Here is a 27,665-nt window from a genome sequence, read left to right as displayed (position 1 = left end):
TTCAACAGCACTCCTATCTAAGTGTCTACTTTCAAATAAAGAACTCAATAACTTTCTTGACATCAGTACGGCAAAGTCTCCTTGTTAGCTCCTTTGCAACCAACCCATTTCGCCCCCTCGATCGTGTGGCGTAGTAGATTTCGGCCTTTCTTACAACCTTCCTTATCATTTCTCTCCTTCCGTCATGTATTCCTTCACTTCCGAATTAGTGTAGCAATTCCGATTCCACCCAGAGATCACGTCCGAGCAGTCACGTACATCCTGCCTTTGTTCCCAGCGACTACTCTCGCCAACCGAAGCGTAGGTCAAGGGTCAAGTCTCACCTGGGCACGCATCCGGAACATGAGGTTGCCCAGCGTTATTATTCGTTAGATTCCCCGTCGTTCGTTCACTAAGCCTTATATGCTCGGTTCTCGGGGCGGTGGAGATAAATAAAATAATAATAAATAAATATACTGCGAGACATGAATGACTAAGAATTAGATGGAATTAGAATAACATAAAATGTATTTAAAACGGTCAAGAATAGAAGAGGAAAAATAATAATAATACTAATTAACTATTTTTTCCGAGCTTCCCGCAAGAAAAGCCCCTGGTATTGATAATATTCCTAATTTTCAATTAAAATTTGCTAGCCGCATAAACAAATTCAACTCTCTTCTTTCTGATCTATTCAACATCCCTTATTGTCTTCCTTATTTTCCCTGTCAATGGAAACAAGCTAAAATCATTTCAATCCCCAAACCGGGCAAAGATCCCAAAATTACATGTAATTCTCGTCCCATTTCACTTCTTTCTTTTAGGGCGATTCCACGCGTCACGGACTGATCGTCACAATGCGTTTTTGAACTTTTAAGAACGCACGTAACGCGAACGGACTGACATACAAAACTTTTTCACCTTCCAAATTGCTGCACAATGGTGTGAAGTTTAACTTTGGTTGATAAACTACTTTGTCTTGAAAAATACAGGACTTACGTGACTTAAAATTCACTGTCACGGACTGGCAAAAATTTCAGCTCAGAGTAAAACCTCTAAGGTTTACTCTGAAACAAAGAGTGATCACAATTTCAGTAAAATACATCTCAGAACACCAAATGCAAATTTCATAATGCTGCAAAGCCCATTACAATAACTGATTTTACTGATGAGTAATTCCTCTTGAAAAGCATCGTCACGGACTGACCAGAAATGTCACGGACTGACTTTCGTGATTCCCTTCTGGTATATATTTATTCATTTCCAAAAAAATTTACAAAATAACTTCTTTAATTCAAAATAAACAAATTTGTGCAAAAGCCCTTAAAACCGTTCTAAATAATGAACGAACCTCAAAATAAAAAAAAAATTATTAATACAGTGCCCATAAAAATCAATTAGCGAAACAGATGTTTTTTTGCTCGTAGATGACTCATTAAATTTAGTATGTGGCTAAAAACTGTAGTGAGCACATAAAAAATTTCTCTCATCACAGACACACGCGACTCATGCAAGTGCCAGCACTTAATAACGAAAGTCTAGACTTTATAGCACAAATTTTGATCCATATCAGAGCCTCCAACCCCTTTTTTTGTTTAACCTGTCAGTATGACATTTACGTGGAATTGCTCTATATTTCTACAGTCTTTGAATTTATTATTCTTTCACGCCTTGAATCCTTTTCTTCCGAACATCCTGATCAGCTTGGTTTTAGACACAAAATGTCCGCCATACACCAAAAACTCCGCCTATTAAAAAAAATTAGCCGTTCTATTAATTTTCTTTTAATTTCTCTACGGATGCGGTATTTCTAGATGTGGCACGGGCTCTTGACCGTGTTTTGGCACAGGGGACTAATTTACAAGTTACACCTGCTAAAATTCCCCCCTTCAGACATTCACTTTTTAATCTCATGCCTAAGTAACAGACAGTTCCGCGTCGCCGAAGGACCAATCCTACCAACATCTACATCACTGAAGGGAGATACCAACATCAACAAATTAAACACACACTTAAAACTCTTACACAAATGGACATTCACACGGAAAATTCACATAAACGCATCTAAAAACACACACGTTCACTTTTCATGCCGCAAAAAAAACACAATTCACGCACACAAACACATTTCAATAAACAAGCAATACCAAGAGGAGCCACTCACAAATTCCTAGGAGTTATAATCGACTGTAAATTAACCTTTATTCCTCATCTGTAATATTGCACCAATAAAGCAATAGCTGTTCGTCAAGCCATCTTCGGTCTCTCCACCCCTACTTCTCCACTTTCCCACAGGTCTCGAATACGTTTATACAAAAGCATCATCCGACCGGAATAGAGCCTTCCACATTTAGTTGACAGTACGGGCCTTATGGCTAACAGTGTTGCCAAGCTTACGCTCCGCCGGCAGGCATCCTATCGGTGTATGCAACCACGCATAATATGGCGCCGAAACGGTTTAGTTCAAAAAGGAGTTAGGGATCGCACGAAAGACTGCGTAAATTAAGGAATTTTTTAGCGTAAATTACAATACCTTTGCTGCAATATAAAAGGAAAAGTCTTTTGTTATTTCATGTACGTACTTATTCAATGCACAAACTGAATAATGAATAATCTGTAATGTAAAAAATAACAATAAATTGAAGGATAATAAAAATTATAGCCGCTCCTGAATGAGACAAAATTTCTATTCCTTCCATATTATGCAATATTTTTTGGCTCTGTCTAATTTCTTTAGTTTTTGAAGGAGTTACCAAAGGACCACGGGAGCTTTCCTTTCTCCCTCTGTAAATAGTGAACTCCTAGCACCCAGTAGCCTTCGAAGCTTCTCGACAGGCCTCACTAATGCTGAGAGATTTCCTTATGTACGAGAAGACTTTGAGCACCAATCGTCTTTCGCGGCTTATGAGCTTCTCACCTTTTCTCCTTTTCTTTGTATCGGACATATTGATTGGGCGTGTTACAGCAAAGATAAGTGTAAAACACACTTCACAATTCTCAAGGTCAATACACCACATAACACTCACTTGTTCACTCCAAAAAAATGCAATGACAAACTGAACGCCTTCGTAAATTCTTCCCTCGGCCCCTTCGGCCTGGGTCGCTTTTGGGGCAGGTTTTATGGTACCCTATGAAAGGAACTCAGAAAAAACCCAAGCCCTCTTTTGTAAATGCGTGCACTGGATGGGGTAGTGTTTGGTACAGATTATGAGATATTCTTTTTCTTGGTTTCCCCGATGGGACCTAAATAATAATAATAATAATAATAATAATACGTCTTTATTGGGCGAGATTGGGACTAGAAAGTCCCATCTTCCATCTAACCCCTCGTCAAACAGTAAATAAATGCAGTTAAATACATTGTCTAGTTGCTCATGAAATTAAATGCAGAGAAATTACATAAAAATAAGTAGAAGTTCCATTTTCAATCAACAATTAGCATTATGATTTAACAAAGTTACTATTGACCAAGTGTAATAAGATGTTAGTGAACGTGGGAAAAACCTAAGGATATTGACTGTCGTCCTTATTGGAAAAAACCCACTGCAGGAAAACGCCCACACAAGAAGGGGGGCGTGAAAAACCTGCGAAAACCTACTGAGAAAGCTAATGTAACCTGAGTATACAAATACAATGAATTACATGGAAAATTTCACCCAGTACCTGTAAAGAAAAGGAAAATTAGATGAAGCCGGGTGAGATAATTGATGAATCTTTCGTACTGTTCCCGTGATGTTACATGTCTTGCTGTTGTTCTCGAAGAAGTTTTACGTGTAGTGCCTTTTTGAAGGAGGCGAGTGATGATGATTTACGTAGTGGTAGGTCAATGTTGTTCCATTCGCGGCATGCAGTAACAATGAATGATTTATTGAATCTGACTGTTCGGTGGTGAGGTATAACGAGTTTTTCATTTCCCCTCGTATTTGAGTCGTGTATTCTACTAAGTTTTTGAAATTCGTCTCTGAGGTACGCTGGTGTATTTGTCTGTAAGATTTGATAGAGAAGACAAAGGATATGCATCCGGCGTCGAGAACTAGGCTTTAACCATTTGAGATCGTTAATATGATTGGTGGTATGATTTGATATTTGTAAATTAAATATGAACCTAATGCAGGCGTTGAAGGAGCGGTGAAGTTTATTCGACAGCATCTGAGATATGTCTTGAAAGGCAACATCGGCATAATCAAAATGGGGAAGTATTAATGTTGAAATTAATTGCTTCTTTAAGGAGAGAGGAATAATGTTTCTGAAACGTATTAATGGAAATAATGACTTATTCACTGCTTTACATATCTTAGTTATATGAGATGACCAAGACAGACTTTCATCAATGATCAATCCTAGATTAATAACTTCGTCGCAGTACTTTATGGGAGAATCGGAGATGTGTAGTTGCGGTAATTGATCTCTGTCGATTGACTTGAGTATTTTAGGATATCCAATTATAATAGCTTGGGACTTACTAGGGTTTATGCTTAGGAAGTTGGATTTGCTCCAATTGTTGATATTTTCTAGGTCATTATTTAGATTACATATTCCATTGAACAGGCTTTTAACATTTGAATTTAGGTAAACTTGGAGATCGTCAGCATAAAGATGATATTTAGAATGATTTATCACTGAAGGGCAATCATTAATGTACAGAGAGAATAGCAGAGGTCCTAGAATAGAGCCTTGGGGCGCACCTCTTGTGGTTTCGTTCCACCTTGAGCAGAAATCATTTGTAATCACTCGCTGATGCCGGCCTGTTAAGTATGATGTTATCCAATGGACTACCGTAGGAGAAAAACCCATGCCTCTCATTTTTGCTGCTAGGATATCTTTGTCTAAGGAATCAAAAGCTTTCGAAAAATCAAGCAAAACGAGTACTGAAACTTCTTTTTGATCCATGGAGCGTCTCAAGTCATCGGTGATTTTAGTTAAAGCGGTAGATGTGCTGTGACCGTGTCTGAAGCCAGACTGAAATTTATCGAGAATACTGTTGCACTTTAAGAAATGTGTTATCTGCTCATATACAAGTTTTTCTAGAACTTTGGAAAGGATGGGAAGAAAGGATATTGGACGGAATTCTTTTTCCCCTTGGGAATTATTCTTTTTTGGAATAGGTCTGATTAATGCTCGCTTCCATTGACTTGGGAAGTGATTTTGAAATAGAGAGGAGTTAAAAATGTTGGTGATGTATGGGATAATGACAGGAAATAGCTTTTTTATGAAATCTAGTGGTATACCATCGGAACCTTGTGCTTTAGACTTAATTTTCTTGAAACACGATTCAACTTGTATTTGGGTAATAGGGGTAAATTCAAATTTTTGGTCACTGTTTAGTATGCATGTGTCTTTTGAGGCGTACAGTTTTAGAGTTTTATCTTTGATCTCGGCTTGAATAAGGTTGGGGGGCTGGGAAAACTTATCATTTAAGGAGTTCAGACACAAGTCAGGAGGGAGATTGAAGACTTTATTTTTACCTATGCCAAGTGATTTAAGTTTGCTCCATAATTTACCTGGAGAGTGGTTAGATTTAGTAACTGAGTGAAAGAATTTGATCTTCGCATTTCTTATGAGCTGTTTCGTCCTGTTTCTCAAGTTTTTGTATCTTTGAAATGCATTGAGAGTCCTAGTTTTCTTAAAAAAGCGGAAGGCTGAATCTCGTTTTGCCATTGATTGTTTTATTTCTGAATTTAACCAGGGCGCGCGTGGCTTGGAAACTCGGATCACCTTTACAGGGGCAAATTTTTCAAGCAGATAAGTCATCAGTGAGTTTAGTCTCTCAACTTTGTCGTCAACTGAATTGGTGAATTCAATATTGGCCCATGGTAGTAAAAATGCTGCATTAAGTAATTCATCGTCGTTTATTTCCTTGATGTTTCGTTGACTTATAAGCTTTTGTTCAAACCTTTTGGCTTTAACTGAGTAAGCAAGGTACAGTAGGTCGTGAGAAGAGATACCAGGAACTGGAAGCTGTCCGTGCACAGTAACCTTTTCTTTTTTTGCCGTTGCCATAAGATCAATCCATGTTGACGAAGTTTTCGTAGTATTAGTTGGGCCTAACGGTAGGATTTTGAGATTGTTTTCGGAGAACATTCGCTTAAAAAAGACTGTGTCGTGCGCTTCTGTATTAAAGTTTGCATTAAAATCTCCAACTATTATTATATGTTCATATTCCGTGGCATATTCAGAGATTACCGAATCCAAGTCGCCTAAATGACCCAGTTTAGGTGGCCTGTAGATAATGCCGATAAGAATCTTAGTGACATTTATTTTAATCTCAACAAAAAGATATTCCGGCCGCCTGTCATAGTTGGACTCACTCGTGGAAAGTACTTTACATTTTAAGTCGTTACGTACGTACACTCCTACACCACCGCCGCCTTTTCCGACGCGATCATTGCGATAAAGAGTATAATCCGGCATTTCAACGGCTTTAGAAGGCACGGAGGGCTTCAACCATGTTTCAGCCATGGATATAACGTGTAAATTGTTGTCAGAGAGAAGTGAACGTAGCTCGTCAAAATGCGCAGGCAAACTTTGTATATTTAAGTGTATCATTTTGAAAGAACGAGGAAAGCATTTCATTTTGTTTTCTAAGAGCTGCCCCGTGGAATATGTATGAAAAGTGTTAGATGATAATTGACAACCATTTAGTCCACCAACCACCAACCGGTTAGTTTTGTTTTCCGTTTTCGTGTTGATTTTGATCGTAAGTCTAACTCTAATTGTTCCGCGTTCAATCCTATCAAAGTTTCGTTCGTTAACCTTCTTTGAATTTTATATAGTTTATCCGGAATAAATTCGTTGATCACTTTCGCCTATCTATAAGTTCAGTGACATTTTCTTATTTACTTTCGTTAAGTGGCAAAGGTAGTTAGTCTCTCGGTTTTGTTTACTCTCACTCGTATATCTATAAAGTGTAGCACCCCTTAGGTTAGCTTTTGGGAAATAAAAAGTTGCGTTAGTGATAGGATGTCTCTGAATAGGTCACCCGTTGCCGGAGTCGAAAATGCCGGTGAGTGCGAGGCTCTCGTGGCCCGCATTGCCGCGTTGGAGACGATGGTGCGGGAACTTCGGGCTCAGTTGGAAAGGGTGGCTAATACCCCTAAGAGGAATGGTTCTTCGGGTGGTTCTTCGAAAGATCGCCGTGCCACGGGGGCTGCACGGGTTCGCCCGATTGCAAATACCGGCTGGTCGATCGAGAGCCTTCCTCGTGGTCCATCTCTCGATGAAGGGGTAACGCCACCCCGTACTACTGAGTTTTGGAGGGTCGTGTCTCGGAGGGACGGTGGTAGAGTCACTCTAAGACGAGGTTTGGGGGATGCTGAGGCTAACCCCATCCCCGTCTCGAATAGATACCAGTTGCTGTCGGAGGGGAACTCCGAGGTATCTGACGTGCCTACTCCTACCCCGAGACCGGCACCTAGGAAGAGACTACAGAGGGAAGGGACGGGAATTTTAGTGATAGGGAGTAGTAACGTCCGCCGTGTGATGGTTCCTTTGCGTGAAAGGGCACGCGACGAGGGTGTGAGCCAGCGCGTGACGTCTTGGTGCATTCCGGGTGGCGGCGTTCCGCAGGTGACGAAGGCGGTTGGTGCGGCGGTTGTGGACACGAAGTGCTCCAGATTGCGGGTTGTGGCTCATGTCGGCGTCAATGATGCCACCTTCCGTGGATCTGAGGAAATTCTAGATTCCCTCCGGGATCTGAATGCCGAAGTCAAGCGGGTGGGTGGGACCATTGGGGTCGGCATGGAGCTTTCGATCTGTAGTCTTGTCCCGAGGATCGATCGTGGACCCCTGATTTGGAGCCGAGTGGAAGGCATAAATCAGAGGCTGCGTCAGTTCTGCAAGGATATCGGAGCCTCCTTCGTTGATCTGCGGCCGGTAATCCGATCGTGTCGGAACACTCTGGATCGTTCGGGAGTTCATTACACGGCCGAGTCAGCGAGGTGTGTAGCGAGTAGAATCTTCGAGCATTGTAGGCCTTTTTTAGGTTAGTGAGTAGGGCAGAGTGTAGGGTAGATATGGGTATAGTAAATCGTGGGGTAAAAGGTTCCGTCCAAACAGCAATAAAGCGTTCAAAACGTCAAAATAGCCCTAGTGAAAATAGTGATAGAGCATCACAAAAATCAAATATAGCATGCAATGAGAAACTTAAATTATCAGGAAAGTCCACAAAACCGTGTATAAAAGAAGCTTTATCGATCGTAGTTGTAAATTGCCGTAGTATTAAGAACAAAGTTGCTGATTTCCACCATTTAATTCTAAATACAGAAGCTGATGTAATCATAGGAACTGAAAGTTGGCTATCGGATGAAATACACGACCGAGAGATCTTCCCGAAATCATATTACATATACAGAAAGGACCGTAAAACGAGAACAGGAGGAGGAGTATTCATTGCCGTCAAGGATGAGATCAAAAGCAGAGCCGAGAATTTTGGAGATAGTGCATTGGAAAGTGTTTGGTGCTCAATCGAATGCTCAGCTAAGAGATACTTTATATGCGCATATTATAGACCACCAGATTCAAGCATAGATTCAGTTTTAGAGTTAGATAACCAGATAAGACGTTTTACTTCTCAGAAAAATCGTAGTAGTGTCATAATTGGCGGCGATTTTAATGTTCCATCAATCGATTGGGAAAAATACTGTTTTAAAAATGGAGGGAAAGACAAGGACCTGTGCGAAACTTTGCTATACTCATTCTATTCCAATTCCTTGACTCAGCTAGTAGATACACCAACCAGGGGTAACAACATACTAGACCTATTAGCAACGAATATTCCAGAGTGCGTTATCAGAACTGAGGCTGTGGCTGGTATAAGTGACCACAAGGCAGTGCATGGAAAGTTTCGTATCGTCTCCGATAGAAAACCTGTGTCAAGAAGAAGGGTCTATTTATACCATAAAGCGAATTTTGAAGGGTTAAAGCAGTACTTGACGAACTCATTCACTGTTTTCAAAGACGCCACTCTCAATCTTGGGGTAAACGAAGCATGGAAGAATTTCATTAGTATTATGCAGAAAGCCGTGGATAAAACGATTCCCAGTAAGTTAAAACGTTTTAATACTGAACCGAGATGGTACAATGCTAAAGTCCGTAAAGCTCTTAAGCGACAGAGAGCAATTCACGCTAAAATAAAAAAGATACATGCGGGACTTACCTGTGAGAAAATACAAGAAATGCGTGAAGATTATAAAAAATTGAAAAAAGAGACGAAAAAAACACTTAGGGAGGCGTTGAGTGAATTCAAAACAAAAATATTGGGCGAATATTTAGATGACAACTCTAAGGCTTTCTGGTCATATGTGAGGGAGGTACAGGGAAATTGCGCTACAGTCTCTTCACTCATTAATGAACGTGGCGAAAGAGTGACGAACAATCGAGATAAAGCTAATCTCTTAAATAACTTTTTCCATAGTATCTTCTCTAATTTCACGACCAATATGTCAACACCTCTACCTCGACTCTACCAAGAGCAGATGCCGTCTATCTGTATTTCAAACAGTGGTTTAGAAAAACAACTCAGCTCTATTGATCCAAAGAAATCGACAGGCACTGATCTCATTCCAGCTCGAGTGTATAAGGAATCAGCGTCAGAGATAGCGCCTTACTTGAAGATAGTGTTCGAAAAATCTCTAGCAGAACACACAGTCCCTAACGATTGGAAAACAGCGAACGTCACGCCTATATTTAAAGGTGGGGATAGGGAAAAGCCTAGTAACTACCGTCCAATTTCACTTACTTCCATTTCTTGCAAAATATTGGAACATATTATTTTCAGTTCGATAATGGCTCATCTTGATAGCCAAAATCTGTTAGCAAAAGAGCAGCACGGGTTTAGAAAAGGGAGATCTTGTGAAACTCAACTTACTCTCTTCGTTCACGATATCTTATCCGCGGGTGACAGATATGTTCAAGTCGACGCCATATTTTTAGACTTCAGAAAAGCATTCGATAAGGTTCCGCATTTAAAGCTGATTCAAAAGTTGGAAGCATACGGCATAGATACACACGTTATTGGTTGGATAAAAGATTTCCTAAAGGATCGCGAACAGAGAGTTGTTTTGGATGGAGTTAGCTCGGATACAATTCAAGTTACCTCAGGCGTACCCCAAGGAAGTGTTATCGGCCCTCTTTTGTTCCTTCTTTACATTAACGATATAACCACCGTGGTCACGAGCAAAATCCGCCTCTTCGCAGATGATGTAGTGGTATACCGTGAAATTTACGACCTTAGCGATAGATTAGCATTACAAAAGGACCTCGTTGCCGTAAATGACTGGTGCAGTACTTGGGAGTTAGAATTAAATCTTGAAAAGAGTATGGTGATGAATTTTTGGGAAAAGGATATATCTTCAAGAAGGAGCTACACCGCTAACGGGATTCCACTACCAAATACCGAATTCGTTAAATACTTGGGGGTCACCATTACCCGGGATCTTTCGTGGAGTAAGCACATACGTGAAGTATGCGGGAAAGCTAACCGTAAACTTGGATTTGTAAAAAGAATTCTCGGTAAATGCCCAAAAAAGGTGAAAGAAATAAGCTACCTGACTCTAGTGAGGCCTCACTTGGAATATGCTGCTAGCGTGTGGGATCCTTACGAGGTAGGACTAATAGGTGAAATTAATCGAGTACAGCGCAGGGCGGCCAGATTTGTGATGAGTTGTTACGACAAAAAGTGCAGCGTTTCAAGTATGTTAAACGAGTTAGGATGGGAATCTTTACAGGAGCGTAGATCGAAGTATAGGCTTAACTTACTTAGGAAACTCGAAGAAGATATTTTCTCAGACGACGTGAATCATATCCTTCGTTTACCATCGTACTATAGTAGACGCGATCATGAGAAAAAAATAAAAGAAATAGACTGCAAAACAGAGAGATTTAAAATGTCATTCTTCCCTCGTACTATTAAGGATAGCAATGTTGTCTCAATTGAAAGGATTAATGGCAACGCTCGCTAGGATCACCCATTGCATGTTTTTTCGTAGTTCTAACCTTGCATGTATTTGCTCTAGGAATTACTAACCATTAGCAATTTTTTTATGAATAAGCATGTACATTTTTCTAGTGTGCGTAATGTTTCTTTGACTGTGTGGTGTGCATGTGGCGGTCCTCTTGCATGCTGCATGTTGGTGATTGGTCACCCCCTGCCAAACACCCTATAGGTGGCTCGCAGGGTATTATGTAGATGTAGAACCATTAGAATGCTTTTGGTTTATGCGTGAAGGGATGAATTCAGGTGCATTGGGATTTAGGTTGGTTGTTTGTGCGTCCGCGAGGGTTGGGACAAGTGCAGGTAAAAGAGCTTGGGCAAGAGGGATTTCAGGTGAGTCATGTGGTAGGGGGGAGGTCCGCCGAGTACATGAGCTGTGGAATGTTACCGCAGGGGTTGGAGTGAGGGAAGGGACAAAAGGTTCAGCTAGAGGGTTTAATGTTGAGACGCTTGGGAGTGGAATATTTTGGGAACGGGGCGCTGCATGAGGTGTATTGTGGAATCGAGGGTGCATTGTGGGTATTGTAGTTGTTGAGGGAATGCTTATTATCGCAGCAGAGGCTGGAAACGAAATCTGACCGAGTACGGGAGCGGGCGTGTGAAATGTGTCGCCGATGGACTTATTCAAATTCTGCATTGGTAATGTGACCGTACACTGGCAAAAGAAATGTTGGCATAGAAAAATAGACAAGAAAAGGTGAAAATCGAAAATGCAATGGAAAAAAAACACTTGGGAACACACGCACACTTAAAGGTCACTTATAGAAAAAATGGAATGCTTTTTTAAACACTTGACACTTATTAAGCACTAACACACACTTCGATAATACTATTTACCCTTCGATAGGGCAAGGCTTAGGGAAACACTTATTAACACTTGGGGACACGAACACTGGGGGAGCACGCGGATATTCCGATGGAAAGATGATGCCGGGTCAGCGGTGTGGCTCGAGATGAAGAACGATGAGACGGGAACAGGGATGATTGAATTCTCAGGAACAGAGATGTCTGGACACTCAGGAACTGGGATGAGACTACAGGCCGTCAGGAACAGGGATGACTGGGCACTCAGGAACAGGGATGAGACTGCTGGCCGTCAGGAACAGGGATGACTTGGAACTCACCTTTCTCTTGCCTCTTTGCTCAACTCTCACAGCAAAGCGAAATGCTCCGTCAACGGTTGATGATTTAATTTAACCTCCCCTTTCCCTTATAAGGTCCCTCATTGAAGACACGAAGGCCCTCGACCCGTTATCTCTTAAGATGACTATTTTTCCATCTTGGGTCCAAACATTACGGGTCCCCACCCAGTTCTTCGCTTCCTGAAGAATCTTCTTGCGGGCAGCGGTGAGAGACTCAGTAATTAGGAAGCCAGTCGCCTTGAGATTCCTCTTCACTCTCCACACTTTATCTCTCTCCTGATATGAAAGGAATCTCACAATGATGGGCCTCGAGGAATCGTTCGAGGCACGGTGTGGGCCAATCCTGTGTGCTCGCCCAAGAAGGATTGGGTTGACCTTTATCCGCAGCTTACTTGAGAAGAAGTCTTCAGCCACCTTCAGGCAGTCTTCCCGGTCATTCTCCTTTACTCCATGGATCAATAGGCAGTTCCTTCTGGAGTACTGCTCGAGAGCGTCAAGACGATCGTCGAATTCATCAGACTTCTTCTCCAACTCTTCCAATTTTGCCGTGACACGCCGCAAATCGCCTTCAACCGATGTCTTGAAGGCTACAAATCTCTGCTCCAACGCAGTCAGGCTTTCCTGCTTTCTTGGCGTCTCCTCTTTCTTCGCCTTCTCTAAATCTTCTTTAAATGAAGACATAGTCTTCATTATCCCATCGACCATGGACTTCACATCATCATAGTCACGGTCTAAGTCCTTCTTCGGGGCGGGCCTCGGCATGGTGGCAGGTAGCAGGGTTGGGAGAGGGTTAACCAAAGTGAAAGTGCAACGGAGCGTTCGCTAGGCACGTCAGCCTCGTACGAGCATAAGCGAGCAATTGCTAAACACCCAAGGCGAAAGAGTCTTACTTCCAAGCCGCTTGCTTACTTTCGTGTATCAATGTATTCAGATAAAAACACTGCTGTTACGACGTATGAGTAGGTATTCTCTGTTTAGGATATCAAACGAATACCTAAATACATTTCATAGTATGCATTGACAAGAAACTCCTTTTCCGCCCGAGAATTTTCCCTCCGTGCGCAAGAAAAAGCGAGAAGCCCGCCCAGCGGCACCGTAATATTTTTTCTTAAGATAAAAACCTTGTAACTCGCTTCAGAATTGATGTAAGTTAATGATTTTTTCACCAAAAACAACCTTGTAGTGTTCTTCACATTTGGTACGCAGCATATAGGGACCTACGACGTAAAAAACGTAAGTTAGTAAGCGACTACTTTTTACCTTGCAAAAATCAAAATTTTCTTGTCCTAAAGTGTGTTACGTCGGCATAACAACATTAAAACTCAATATTTGTACAAATGGTGAAGACCTTCAAGCAGAAAATAGTGTGAAGAATTTTTTGCAAAAAAATTCAATTCAATACAGACAACGGTCAGGCAGAACTTGCGAGAAGAAGATAAAGTAAAAAAATACACGTCTCTGACGGAAATTTACGGAAATGTTTTTTATAGCTTTTGTTATAATTTTTATCGAAAAACTATTGGCGCCAATGAATGCAGCACCTTTTTCTACATTAGAATAAAATTTATAATCAGTGCATAACGCAACTTTAATTTTCGTGCTGTTGTTGACAACACCGCGCTCCTGGCCTTATGGAGATTAACATGGGAAACGATTCTCCATCAGAGCCCATTCTGTCAACTAAATGTGGAACGCTCTATAGTACTGTACGCATTGGAAATATTCGCCAAAAATAGATCAATCCGCAGAAAATCATAAATCTTTCAGAACAAGTAAATTCGCCATCTTCTTCAAACTAACCGTCTTGTAAGAATCTCAGACATCCTAACTTTGCACAAGCTCCCCCCCATAAACGATTTTATTTTCCCATATAGTCAATAATTTTAAGTCCAGGCTGAAGGGCACCAAAAATACATTACTTAGTTACATCTGGATTTATGATCCACATATTCCAACGACACATACGCTGCCTCATCGAGTTACTCTTCTATGAGTCTTTACTATGTCTTTTCCTCCTTCTAATCATAGGTTTCAAAATTCTTAAAATTCAATTTTCAAAGGTATAAATTTGTTTGAATAAAAGATTTAATTTAAAAAAATGAAAATCTCTTTGCTAGTGCTATGTAGCAAAAATTAAAAAAACTTAAAAAAGACCATAAAGAATTGGCAAAAGAATAATAAAATATTTGTGAAAAAATTAATATTAAAAAAATAATAAATAATATGTGCTAATAAATAACCAAAAAATAATTATAAAAATTAAATATTTATAATCTTATGTGTTATGCCTCATGCCTCATGTTATGCCTAATGTTATGCCTCATTCACATTGCGATTGTTCCATTTATAATCTATTAACATTGATTGTTAATAGATTATAGAAACACGCAAAAATAGTTCGTATTTGTAGCCGTAGGGGGCTGGCCAGAACGTCCCAATCCATCGCCATGCAGTTATATGGAGAGTGGCAGTGGTGGGAGCTGCTGGTGCTATGACGCGTCTAAGCTTGTGCCTTATGGAAGTCTTGGGACTCCATCCGAGCATGCGCAGAGCGACGCATCTAGTGGGTTGAGATCGCCGCGCCGCCCGGCGGCCGTATAATCTTGGTGTTGCAGTGTTGCAGAATGCCATGTTTTGTTGACTTATTATGTGTAAATCGTTTGAATGTAAATAGGCCTAGATGTAGGTGATTTAATCGTGTTAGTGATTGTTAGTGTTTTAGTGTTAGAGATTGTTTTGTGTATTAGTGAGTCATCATAGTCTCTAGATTGCCATAAAAACTCACTAAAATACGCAAAATATTGAAATATTTTGACCCCCCGGTGGAGTGTGCCCCCCCCATTATCTGACTCACGAGTCGCCACTGTCGTCATGTGAACGAGGCATTAGGCTCCGACTGACCGGAGGCCATTTCCTTTGGTGGACGATTTTATCACCCGCTAAGCTGCTCGACCGGTGGCGTAGAATGAGGCACGGCTCATCCTCCTTCGCCTCTCCCGGCTGCTTTTCCTACGCTACCTCTTTCAACCAGCCGGAATAACGGGATTTGGAATGGGTTGCCACGAGAGAGCCCTGTGGAGCAGCGAGGGGAGGTTATGGGGGTTAAAACCCCCCAGAGTTCAGAGAAATATTTAAATATAATCCATTTTACTTCATAGGATTGATATTACTAATAGAATAGTGTAAGGATAAATAAAATATCCCTCAGAAAGCCGTAAAACTCACCATTTTGAACCGTTTATTTTAAAATTCCGCAATTTATTAATCTCGCACCTACCGCTTATCCTGGTGGGTATTCCATACCCCCACACACCCCGGTATTAGTTGCCCCCCCTCCCCAGCCTTAATTCCTGGCTGCGCCCCTGAGTGAACCAGCGTAGTTCAGGAAATCACAATAAATAAACATGTGACCCTTCAGCGAGGCGAACGCAACACAATTATTATTTATTTTTTATTATATTATTATAATTAGGTGCTATATTATTTAAATTTATTTTAATTTATTAATTTTACAGCTCGTTCATTTCTTTCACTCAAATTCTATGAAGATTCAAGATCCAGAAAAATCGCTGATATAATTTTAAATAAAACGAGTGGATGGGAGCTTGAATTCTTCAAGCGGGTGTGTAAAGGGTAGAAGATATGGTGGTGTCAATTGTACCCTAGTCCTGGGTCCATAAGTTTGTAAAAAGTTCGAAACTTTCACCACCTAATGATAAAGCAATTCGACATATTTTATGAAAACGCATATTCGATATACATGTAAAGGTAGTCCATTCTCTTTATTATTTTCTATTGGGAAGTAAGAGGAATACTAATATGCACACACACTTCAAATTTCATTGGTCTAACTGAAATAGTTATGAAGATATGTCATTTTGAATATTTTCTACAGTAATCGAATCGAACTCAAAAAAAGTAACATCTGTTTTGAAAAATTCGAAAATCTATTCATATTTTTATTAGGTTATACATTTCTATTCATTCTATTCATCGACTATCAATTAATTTCTCAACTATGCCCGTGGATGCAAAATTCTACGTCATATAGCAATTCGATACATTTCAAGGAAACGCAGATTCGATGTATATCGAATGTGAGACTACATAAAAAACGTATTTCCGCTGTGCATTATGAGGAATACCAATATGTACCCACTATCCAAATTTCATTCATCAACCTCAAATACTTATTAAGTAATATTAATATTAGTATTTCCAATAATAATCGAATCGAAGTTTCGATTAAACTGACATCTTTACATTGACATACTCACGGCTATTGATTAGCATTTCATAATATGGTCATCCACAATCTATTACCTTCACAACTTTGCCCGTGGATGCTAAATTCTTTGTGAAATGGCAATTCGATATATTTTAAGGAAACGCAGATTCGATATAGATCGAATGTGACGTAACATACAAAACATATTTTTAATATTCGATATATTTTAAGAAAGCGCAGGTTCGATATATATCGAATATGAGACTACATAGTAAACATATTTACACAACACATTATGTGCAATACCAAGATGTATCGATTCACCAAATTTCATTGGTTTATCAGTAATACTTATTAAGTTATGGCGATTTACGTATTTTGGTAAAATAATCGAATCAAACTTTCGATTATACTGACATTTGTACAGTAAAATGCTCATAACTATTGATTAGAATTTCATTCTATGGTTGTACACTATCTATTACCTTCTCAACTATGTCCGTGGATGCTAAATTCAATGTGGTATAGCAATTCGATATATTTTAAGGAAAGGCAGATTCGATATATATCGAATGTGAGACTACATAGTAAACATATTTCTTCTGTGCATTATGAGGAATACCAATATGTAGTCATATACCAAATTTAATTCATCTACCTCAAATACTTATCAAGTTATGTCAACATTCGTATATGTTATAATAATCGAATCGAACATTCGATTATTCTGACATCTGTACTGTAAAATGCTCATAGCTATTGATTAGAATTTCATTCTATGGTCGTACTTTACCTATTACCTTCTCAACTATGCCCGTGGATGTTAAATCCTATGTATTATAGCAATTCGATATATTTTTGGAAAACGCAGATTCGATATATATATCGAATCTGAGACTACATACAGTACGTATTCCCAGTGTACATCATGAGGACCATTAAGATGTACTCATTTACCAAATTTCGTTGGTGTAACGAAAATACTTATCAAGTTATGCCAATTTACTTATTTGGTATAATAATCGAATTGAAATTTCGATTATACCGAACCTGTACAGTAAAATGCGCAATGCTCTTTATTCAAATTTCATTCTATGATTATCCACTACATAATTACATATCAACTTTGTCCGTGGATGTTAAATCCTATGTGGTATAGCATTTCGATATATTTTAAGAAAACGCAGATTCGATATATATCGAATGTGAGACTATATACAAAACATTTTCCCATTGTGTATTATGAGGAATACTAAGATGTACATATTTACCAAATTTCATTACTCCAACGAAAATACTTATGAAGTTATACCAATATTCTTATTTGGTGTAATAATCGAATCGAACTTTCGATTATACTGACCCCGGTACGCTGGAATACGCAATTCCGTTGGTTTAAATTTCATAAGTTGGTCATTCTTTATGCTATGCCGGCATATCTATCCCCAGCGATGAATATTCCTAGTACTTATTACCATTCGATAAAATACAATAAAACGTAGATTCGATATATATCGAAAATTATTCCACCAGCAGAAGGCCGTTTAACATTTCTCAATGAAGAATACCAAGATGTACCATTCCTCTAAATTTCATTGGTCTATCCGAAACACTAAGCAAGTTGTGCTAATTCGCGTTTTTCAATGGTAGAATGGGTCAGCGAAATAGGCAATGGCCGCCCTTACATTATATTCATATACATATCCATGTGGCATGAGGCATAAGATATTAATTTGAGAACAAAAGAGCAATGCATTTCGAAGAATGGACCGCGATGGTTGATTGGGTATCGTCCCATACTTATCTTATTTCTCCCGTCTACTGCCATGCTCCCTCCTATAAGGCGATGCACGTATTTCTTACGGAGCCCGACCTCGAACGTTTGCCGGGAAGGAATGGCGGCGATTGCCGCGGACTCATAAAAATAATTTGGGAAAATTTTGGATTTAAATAATTCATAAACTATTACGATACCTAATTAAAAAAGAAAACCCAAAGTCTACCAAATAGGTAGGCTTATGCCAACATCTTCGCGAGCTACATAGCTTAAGTTTCGTTCGCCAGCTCTCAAATCAAAATCACAGCCAATCGGACGACATCTGAACCGCATTGTTGTCCTCGGTAAACGGTCGATCCGGTTCAGTGTGAAATTGGAGTTTCAAAGAGTAACTAGCCCCTGAAGATGGGACACAAATCGTCTCTCGAAACGTCGGCTTACATGACAGAATCGACCTGGCCGAAAACCCTAGAAGAATTCATCAATTGAATACAACAAGGATGAAATTCTGCATGAATGAATGGTACCACACCTGACAGGCAATCGGGAGATCCGGGTTCGAATTCCATCAAAGCCAAATGTTTTTTTTTCATGGAAAATTTCATTCTTGGTTTATCTAACCCGCCACTTTAACATTCAATACATTTCTGGTCGAATATCTTTACATGCTGCGTGTTTGTGTTATTTGCCTCAGCAGGACACTTGGAATTATATACTGATGAATTAGAATAATTACATTTTTTCTTCGGTCACTGCAGACAGATTGTTTTAATCGAATTAAACGATTTTTTTTAATTTTGGCTAGGCGAAAGTTTTGTCTGTTAGACATATTGTTTTCATTTAAGGAGGCATTAATGTAAAGTCAACTTTTTTTAAATTTTCCTAAACATTATGAAGAGATGATAATATTTCTCTTGTACGGCCTTCATTTCTATTATTATTTTTCCACCCCGGAAGGCACTCTGCAAAAACTTCCGAGTTTATATCGCAGCGAGATATCGTTTCCGAGATTCCTGTAGCTACAATTATTTTTGTTGCAATTGCGTTCGTTGGACCTTGCCATTGATGGAGCCATTGATTATAGTATACTTGGACAATGATAGATATATCGATGTTATTATTAACCCACAATTTTTGTTTCCCCATGCGACGAAGGACCAACGTGTGAGCGTTTTAATTTTTTTGATGCAAACCAATACTTTACGTGACACGCACCCTGCAACATCCAAAGAAATCCTGACTTCATCCCTGGGTACACAGACGTATCGAAGTCGGATGCGTCGTGCGCATGCGTAGTGGAATCAAACAACCACGTGACACGAAATATACATGCATACATATTGTATACAGGTTTCCTCACTCCCGCGATTCCATTGATTCCCGCCGGTCGCAGTAAATAGAGGCACTGCAGTCGCAAGGATACATCAAGGTCCGTAAAGGACTTGTATTCACTTGTCCTATATTTAACAATGAAAAGTCCTAGGACCAATAAAAAGTATTTTATTGCTATTTTTATATCTGTCTGAGTCGAACCGAGGACCTCAGGATCAGGAAATCACCCGTGTTCGTAAGTACAGCATAATATTCAATGACCGTGGAAAATTTCATTCATATGACTTACTAAATAAAGAAATGACACATGGTTCCTAATACCTATGCATCTGGAGTGCTGTAGCAAGAACTTTTTTATCGCGTGGGTTGGAAATTTTTTCAGAGTCCAACCGAGGTCCTCAGGGTCAAAATCCGCCCGTATTTGCAAGTATACTAGAATTCCCTATGAACGCGGAAAATTTCATGTATCTATTTCATTCACCAAATGAGGAAGTAAGACATGGTTCCTTGGAACCCATTCATCCGGAGAGCTGTGGTGCGAAATTTATTTTTCCTGTGAGTTGACAATTTTTCTGGAGCCGAACCTAGGACCGTAGACTCAAAATCCAGACGTATCATAAATTTTCATTTTATTTACCATGTGTAACCAAAGTTTCACCTCACTGCATCGATTACCCTGCGAGAAAACCGTGTTTCTTTTCACCTATACCTTCCATTTAAATGCACGTAAAATTTGAATTCCCGCCGCGCTAGAACTCAATATGGTGCATCACATTGGTCAATTGCGTGACATGACCTGCCCTTTACCGACCTTGGGATACATGTCAATGTACGTATTGGGAGAGAAAAGAGATCGCCCCAAGAGATACGCCAAGCGGCGAATGTAATCGCTAATAGCCTAAAATTGGTTTCTATATATATTCAATCAAGCTCGACTATTTATTATTAAGCTCAATAGGGTAGTTTCCTTCATCAAAGAAAACGAAAGTCATTGATTGCGATTCGTTACCCACCATTAGTGTATTCATAATATACAAATTATTTGGTTTTAGAAATACCGGTTTAGACGAATGGCAATGGTCCATTTTTATCCTCATTTGAAAACGGCCAGATTGGCGCCCACGCGATGCCACTCCACGTGACGTCACTGGGACCTATTTTCTACACGAGTAGATAGGAGTTTTACATCGTCTGAGATTACCAACGCATGCATGAGTCGCAGAGCTCAGGGAAACATGTCTTAATAATCACTTATTAAAACTGGCTAAGGTTGGAAAGTTTTCTCATTTGATAAGGTAATAATAATCCTTATTTAAGCCAAGAGATATCAGCTAGCATGATACTCTGCTACCTGCTAGCACCCTGCGTCGTATCAGCGCTCAAAGCCTCGCCCCAAGGTCACCTCACTTGCGGCAGCGGGAACCAGAACGACGTCACACGGCGTTTTCCCAGCATTCATACTTAGCCGTCGCGTTCTCGCGCGCTTGAAAATTTTCACCTTTCATTTAATCTCGAAAAATTAGATATCGTCATTTAAAATTCTAAAAGCGTGAAATGGGTACTCCAGGGGTAATAATCTTCCGATTTAGGCATTAAACAAATAATAGGTAACCACCCTATTTTAAAACTATCAATAGAAAAAACCTATTCAAGCATTTACAAGTGAATGAAATTCTATAAATAAGACTGTGATATTCTTCACCTTATCCACACGAGTACACAAAATTGTAACAACGAGTTTTGCGGCATATAATTGATATCTCCATTTCAGAGAATCATAAATGGCGTGCTTGAAAATCATCAATCTTCGTTTTCCGGCGTAAAAACAATTTATAGAGAAAATGTTGAAACCAGGTGGACTTTCCACGTGACAAGAGCTCGGGATTCCCTTATCACGAATTCCGTTTCCTGAGTTTTTAAAAAAATATTTTTTTTAATCAGAATTCAAAACATAATCAGCGATTTCAAAATTCTCTTAATATTCCATTTTTCCAATGATATTTTACCCGGCCGAAATATTCTGCATTCTTGACCCCCATCCGTCAAACGGCGATAATGCAACAGATATCACACATCACTCAATTTAATATAAAATTAGTTCCCTTATGAGAAAAATCGGCACAAAATGTCGCACAAAGAAATGCTGGATGCCAAATCATATGTCCACAGGAAGTACCGCTACTTTGTCGTTCATTGTTAAAATATACGGAAAAGCATCTGCCTGAAACACACGTCCTCCATGTTCTCCGTCACTTGACGTGATCTTCCACACATGGCACGGAGTTCGCATTTCCAGGAGATTATACAACATTTAAAGAACAATACCCCCCTTGCCAACGAACAAGTGCTCCCCTCCCACTCCCCTCTCTTTTCCATCCCCAACAATGATCTCCTACATTGACATAAATTTTCAAGTGCCTATCCACATGTGTGCCGTCAAAATTTCCAAGAACAAATACTAAGCAGTGCCTTTACCAAAATTCCCCCAGTGACCCATGTCCTTCCACAGCCGGACTCAACGACCCTCCATAGACTATTGTCATTTAGAAAACTCAATGTACCCCGCTAACCCTCTCTTCTTCCCCAACACCGCCACCTTCTTTAGCTCTCGTCTCCTCACCCCCTTTAACCCCGCCCTCCCCTGGCTGGTAAAAAAAACCCTCGTCCCAAACCAAGGCTGCCCCTTTTCCTCCCTTCCCCCCCTTTTCCCCATTTCAGTCCGTGTTTAACCCTCACCCCCGCTTCTCAACTAGTCCTTTTCCTTTCCAACAGATGTCCTCACAGTCACTTGTGTACTTTGGGTATAAATGTATGATGCATGCAGGTTTAGTCACCTGACGATGTAACTAAGTTACGAAACCCGGGTCGTGCCCTTAATTAAACAATCAGTGAACCTTACAAAGTTTTATTTCCTTAATTCCAATTTTCTCTTTATTTTGACCTAGGAACAATCCATTTCCGTGACTAACGGATTCCTTCGCGACCTTCAAAGACGAAAACGGACCGTGTAAGGATTCCTTAATTCACTCCACCCTTCACAGAGACTGAATATTCGGAGGAAAACGACCGAAGGAGTTCAACGAGGAAGAAATGCCGTCAGACCTAGTTACCAAAAGATCTCCCGACAATGGCTATAGAAGACACGTAGACATTGACGCAAGTCTGACGACGGTGCTGCAACAGGCGGTGCTATTGGGAAAAGCTGACTGGGTAGGGAAGCTGTTGAACATGGGAGGTGATCCTTTGGAGGCGGGGATAGGCGGTCGCACGGCATTGGATGATGCCGAGGAAATGGTGTCCAATCACCCGGAGCAGAAGATGAGGCGGGAAATACTGGAGACGATTCAGACTTCCATCAAGAAAGTCTCCAGAAAGAACAAAAGTCCAGAGGTTGCGAATTTGATAGGGAGACTAGAGGAAGTACTTGAGCGATTGCTGTCGTCAGAGCTAGCTTCTTTCAAGGACCTCACATTAAGCGTTGTTCGAGAAGCCATCACCGTTGCACGGAATGAGGTCGCCAATGCTGTTACAGCAGTGAACACTACTCGAGACGTAGTGGAGACAATGAAAAATGAACAAGCTAGCGTCGTCTCCTCAGTCAAAAATCTACAGCTGACAATAGCAGAAGCTAGAGAGGAAATAGCCAGCCTTGTTTCCAGAGTGAATTCCTCACTTGAAGATATAAAGGACGGAATAAACCCAATAAAGCAGATGTCTTCAACGATGCATCCAATCGGAAACAATAAGGGTGATATAAATTCGCCGACCCATTCACATGGAGACAATAGGAGTGAGGCAGCAGCCAAGGAAGACCCAGAGGCTGGTATCCCGAACCCTCAGCCAACTGTCAACGAAAATGCGGGCGAAACTATTCCAACAGAGCCATCGCAGATTACGAAGAAGATATACGACAAAGAATATTACATAGAGGAGATGATGCGTAAGACTGTAATTATGCCATCGAGCGAGGAGGCTAAATCCAAAACGAAGAATGCGTACGAGAAATTTTACGACAAAGACTCCATTTTTTCGATTATTATTCGATTTCTGACTTTCCAGAGAGTCAGTGTCCACGTCTACGTCGGGAATGAAGGTCGTCTCGCTCTCGGAAGGATGATATCCAGGGTGACAGATTACGACGGGACCGAACGGAAAGGGCCCGACTTCGGTGCAATGGCCGACTTTGAAACCCGGAAGGCGTACTTTGTTATTACAACTCACAAATCTTACCATTCCTTCCGTCTCGCCTTCTCCTTGACTCCCCTGGCTATATTTTCTGTGTTCAAGAACAAGGGGTTGCCGTATCGGCAGGGTGGAGACGGGGGTAGGGACGTGGAATTCAAAGGTATCCTGGACACGGCGCTGAGGATTACGGGAAATGGGTTCGAGTCAGGAAAGCCTTTGGAAAATTACATCGAATTATGGGTGCGAAACAAGGTAACTCAAGCAGGCAAGGAAATATACTTGAGTGCTCTGGTTCCGTGCGTCATCGCTCAAGAAGGAACTTCAAACGGGAGGTCTAAATTGAACCGTCAACTTCCCTCGCTGCTTCGATTCTTCGAAGAACACGTGGTGGCGGAACTAGAAAAAGAGACCACGGTAAGCGACCATTTGGATGAATAGGGTGGTTTCCTATTATTTTTAATCGTGTAAATCGAAAGATAATATACGCATTTCACGCTTTTAGATTTTTAAATGACGGTATCATTTTTCGCGATTAAATGAAAAATGAAAATTTTCAAGCGCGCGAAAACGCGGCGGCTAAGTATGAATGATGGGAAAACTCCGTGTGACGTCATTCTGGTTCCCCCTGCCGCCTTGTGAGGTGGCCTTGGGGCGAAGCTTTGAGCGCTGATACGACGCATGTTGCTAGCAGGTAGCAGAGTACCCTGCTAGCAGGTAGCGATTGGCTTAAATAAGGATTATTAATACACTATGAAACGAAATTATTTAATAGCTTAATTTTTCTCCTCATTTCTTTTTTACGGCACAAGTGTCGTTAGCAGTACGGTGCGTCGAGAAGTGAAGCCCACAACTCTGACTGATTGGTCTTTGCATACAAATTCCTCCAACTGCATGCTCTACCTACAATAGTGTGGTTTCCAATCATTTTTTTATTGCCTAAATCGAAAGATTATTACTCCTGGAGTGCGCATTTCGCGCTCTTAGATTTCCAATGGCGATATCTATTTTTCGCGATTACATGAAAAGTGAAAAATTTCAAAGCGAAAACGCGACGGCTAAATAGGAATAATGGGAAAAGTCCGTGTGACGTATTTCTGGTTCCCACTGAAGCCGTATGAGGTGACCTTGGGGCGAGGCTTGAGCACTGATACGACGCCGGATGCTAGCAGGTAGCGCTTGGCTTAAATAAGGATTATTATTCCCCTATCAAACGAAGGAAACTTTCCGATCTTAGGTATTTTTAATGTGTGATTATTATGAAATGTTTCCCTGAGCTCTGTGCCTCATGCATGCATTGGTAATCTCAGACCATGTAAAATTCCTATCTACTCGTATAGAAACTATGTCCATGTGACGACACGTGGAGTGGAATCGCATGGGCGCCAATATGGCCTTTTTTCAAATGAGGTTAAAATTGACTAATGCCATTCGTCTTACCTGGGATTTCTAAAACCAAATAATTTGTATATTATGAATACACTAATGGTGGGTAAGGATTCGCAGTCAATGCATTTCACTTTCTTTGATGAAGGAAACTACCCTATTCACGCCACTTCCAAAATTCGTTGAGTCATCCTTAACTGTGCGGTATTCCATTATATGTATCTTTGATGAATATCTACCTATTATGACACTTATTTTTTTTTAATAAAGCGGTCTGGGTTGCGATTAATAATCATCATCAAGCGGAAGTTATTGTGTATTATCTTATTGTCATGACCTTGTTACCTAACGGAGAAAGAGATGAATTTTGGAACGGACACCAGAATAGGGGAAATCGAATTAAATAGGGGATCGAATAAGATCGTGTGGAATAATACCACAGCTGTTTGTATATTATTACTACTAGATAAACCTTTTTCATCATAGAGTTCTACCGATTAAGGTAGGTTTCCATGGAGAATTCAAGAAGTGATCTGGGAGCCTCCCTTTCCTTCCAGCGCTGCCTTCTTCAATTCACTGTAAGGCCTACTCCCTTTCAATCTATCTAAAAATCCTATTATTTTCCTTCCCCTCCCTCGTTTCCCTAACATTCTACCCTCCAACACCATTTTCAACATCCCCTCCCCGCTAAGTACCATCCATACCTTCTGTCTCCTCAGCATCTCATCTAAAAGCTGCCTCTCCTCGCCAACCATATCCAGCACTTCGTACTTCCTTTTCCTCTCTGTCCATTTAACTCTCTCCATTCTTCTCCATGCCCACATCTCGAATGCCTCCAATCTTCTCTCGTCTTCTTTCCTCAGTGTCCACGTTTCCGCACCGCAGAGAGCTACACTCTAGATCAAACTCTTCACTAACCTTTTCTTTAAACTCTTACATAACGATCCTCTCAGAAGCTCCTTCCTGTTCATGAACGCCTCCTTTGCTAGTGCAATTCGCTTCCTGATGTCGTTGCTACTGTGTCCGTTTTCCTCTAATGTTCTGCCCAAATAGTTAAACTGCTCTACCTGTTCAAGTTTTTCCCCACCTACTAGATAAACCTCATAGATTAAAATGTTTGGAGCAAGGTCTTCCTCTCCGATAATCTCTCTTTCAGTTTCCCCACAGTCATATACATTTTTCTTCTATTCATGCAGAAGGCGATCGAGAGGAAAAACTCAGCGCTGCAATAGCCCACGCCCGAGGTCTATTCACGAGCTGTCACGAGGCGCCAGTCGAGTTCGCTGTTTGACCGCTGACAGAAACGGCTCGCAACAGGCCGAGATCGTCCACTCCCCACCAATCGGCCACTATCTACAAGAACATTGCGAAAAGCTCGGATGAAAAGGTTGACACAAGTTTTTTCTTTGAAAAATGACCAAAATGCATGGATAAAATGAAACAAAATGACTTTCCTGCAATGTGAAAAAAATCACACACGCAGTCATTCACTCTTTGGTACAAAAATATTGTGTATCCACCCAACCAATATCTGCAAAATTATAGAAATTGCACTTGTGTCCCTGGGCCTCCAGGGTCCTCATTTATATTAGTAAAATTGGACATTGCAATATTTCCACTGAGTTTTATTTTGACACCACTCGTTTCGTTGCAACAAACAACATTATCAAGTGTAACATAAGTCTTGAGAGTACTTCTTTATATAGGTCTTGGTGCTTGAAGGAGAGGGGTAAGATGGAGGATGGGGTTTGGGTGTCGACAAGTGGAGATGTTGAGGGTTGTGGGAGAAAGTGTCGTTTTTTAGGTCTTCGGAAGAGGGGTGGGGGAGGAAAGAAAGGTTCCAGGATGAGTGAGGGTACCACGCACGCCTTCACCGTCTTCCTTCGCGTTGCGGCCGTCCGAATGGAGTCCTCGTCCAGATGATCTTCTTCTCCTGGGTTGTTGACCCCGTACCTTTCTTCTATTGCTCTTCTAAGGTGAGAAGGGGGTTGGTACAGCGTTTGTGTGAGGTTGTGTGTATGGGGTTGGTACATATGTAAAAAACCTTTTGATTCCAACGATTTTTTCGGGGTCAACGTTGACGGTTGGAAAACTAGGGTCCAACCTCACATGCGTGGAGAAAGGGGAGAATGGCAGAGAATGGCTTTTAACACTTCATGTATAAAATTGATATTTTATGAGTCTCGGTTCTTGAAATTTTATTTTCAGCAATGATGAGGGAGAATGAAAAAAAAATTTCACTCATCAGGAGCGTGTTCCGATTTTTTTAGTTTTTGTATTTCCAATATTTCGAAGGCGTCTAATTTCTTCCCTTTGATGAAAAATTTCTCGGGATTCCCACCGGGTGTGGTATTGGGTTATTTCTCCCAACAGGGAACTTGCATATATTTCAGATATAATCAAGAGCCCCAAAATTATATAAAAATATATGTTTGCATACCACGGTGAAACTTTTTTTATTATTATTTTATGGCGTGGTTTGCGATATTTAATTCATCAAAGTTCACGAGAAGTTTCAAATACAAGTGAGAATCGAAAATGCCCGATGATTGGCTGGTAGAAAAGTGACGTCATTATTCAGTACGAAGAGGCACGGCGGCACGCCCATGATAGAGGTTGCATGCTTGAATACAAGAAACGGCGTGGTTA

At 40.6% G+C, this 27,665-nt stretch overlaps 1 protein-coding gene across 1 annotated transcript in view; it reads left to right on the top strand.

The window, feature by feature from the left end:
• The window catches only part of LOC124167087, a 33,087-nt gene extending 6,457 nt beyond the window's left edge, over nt 1–26,630 (top strand). Inside the window, exons 2-3 of the mRNA XM_046544879.1 lie at nt 22,394–24,047; nt 26,213–26,630. Of these exons, the coding sequence (XP_046400835.1) occupies nt 22,539–24,047; nt 26,213–26,248 (1,545 nt within the window). The 5' untranslated portion in view covers nt 22,394–22,538 and the 3' untranslated portion in view covers nt 26,249–26,630. The remainder of the gene's footprint in view (nt 1–22,393; nt 24,048–26,212) is intronic.
• The last annotated feature ends 1,035 nt before the right edge of the window (nt 26,631–27,665 follow it).

The sequence above is a fragment of the Ischnura elegans genome, chromosome 10 (assembly GCF_921293095.1).
Source record: "Ischnura elegans chromosome 10, ioIscEleg1.1, whole genome shotgun sequence".
Taxonomy (NCBI): domain Eukaryota; kingdom Metazoa; phylum Arthropoda; class Insecta; order Odonata; family Coenagrionidae; genus Ischnura; species Ischnura elegans.
The sequence above is the reverse complement of the archived record's forward strand: the minus strand, read 5'-3'. Positions and strand labels throughout refer to the sequence as shown.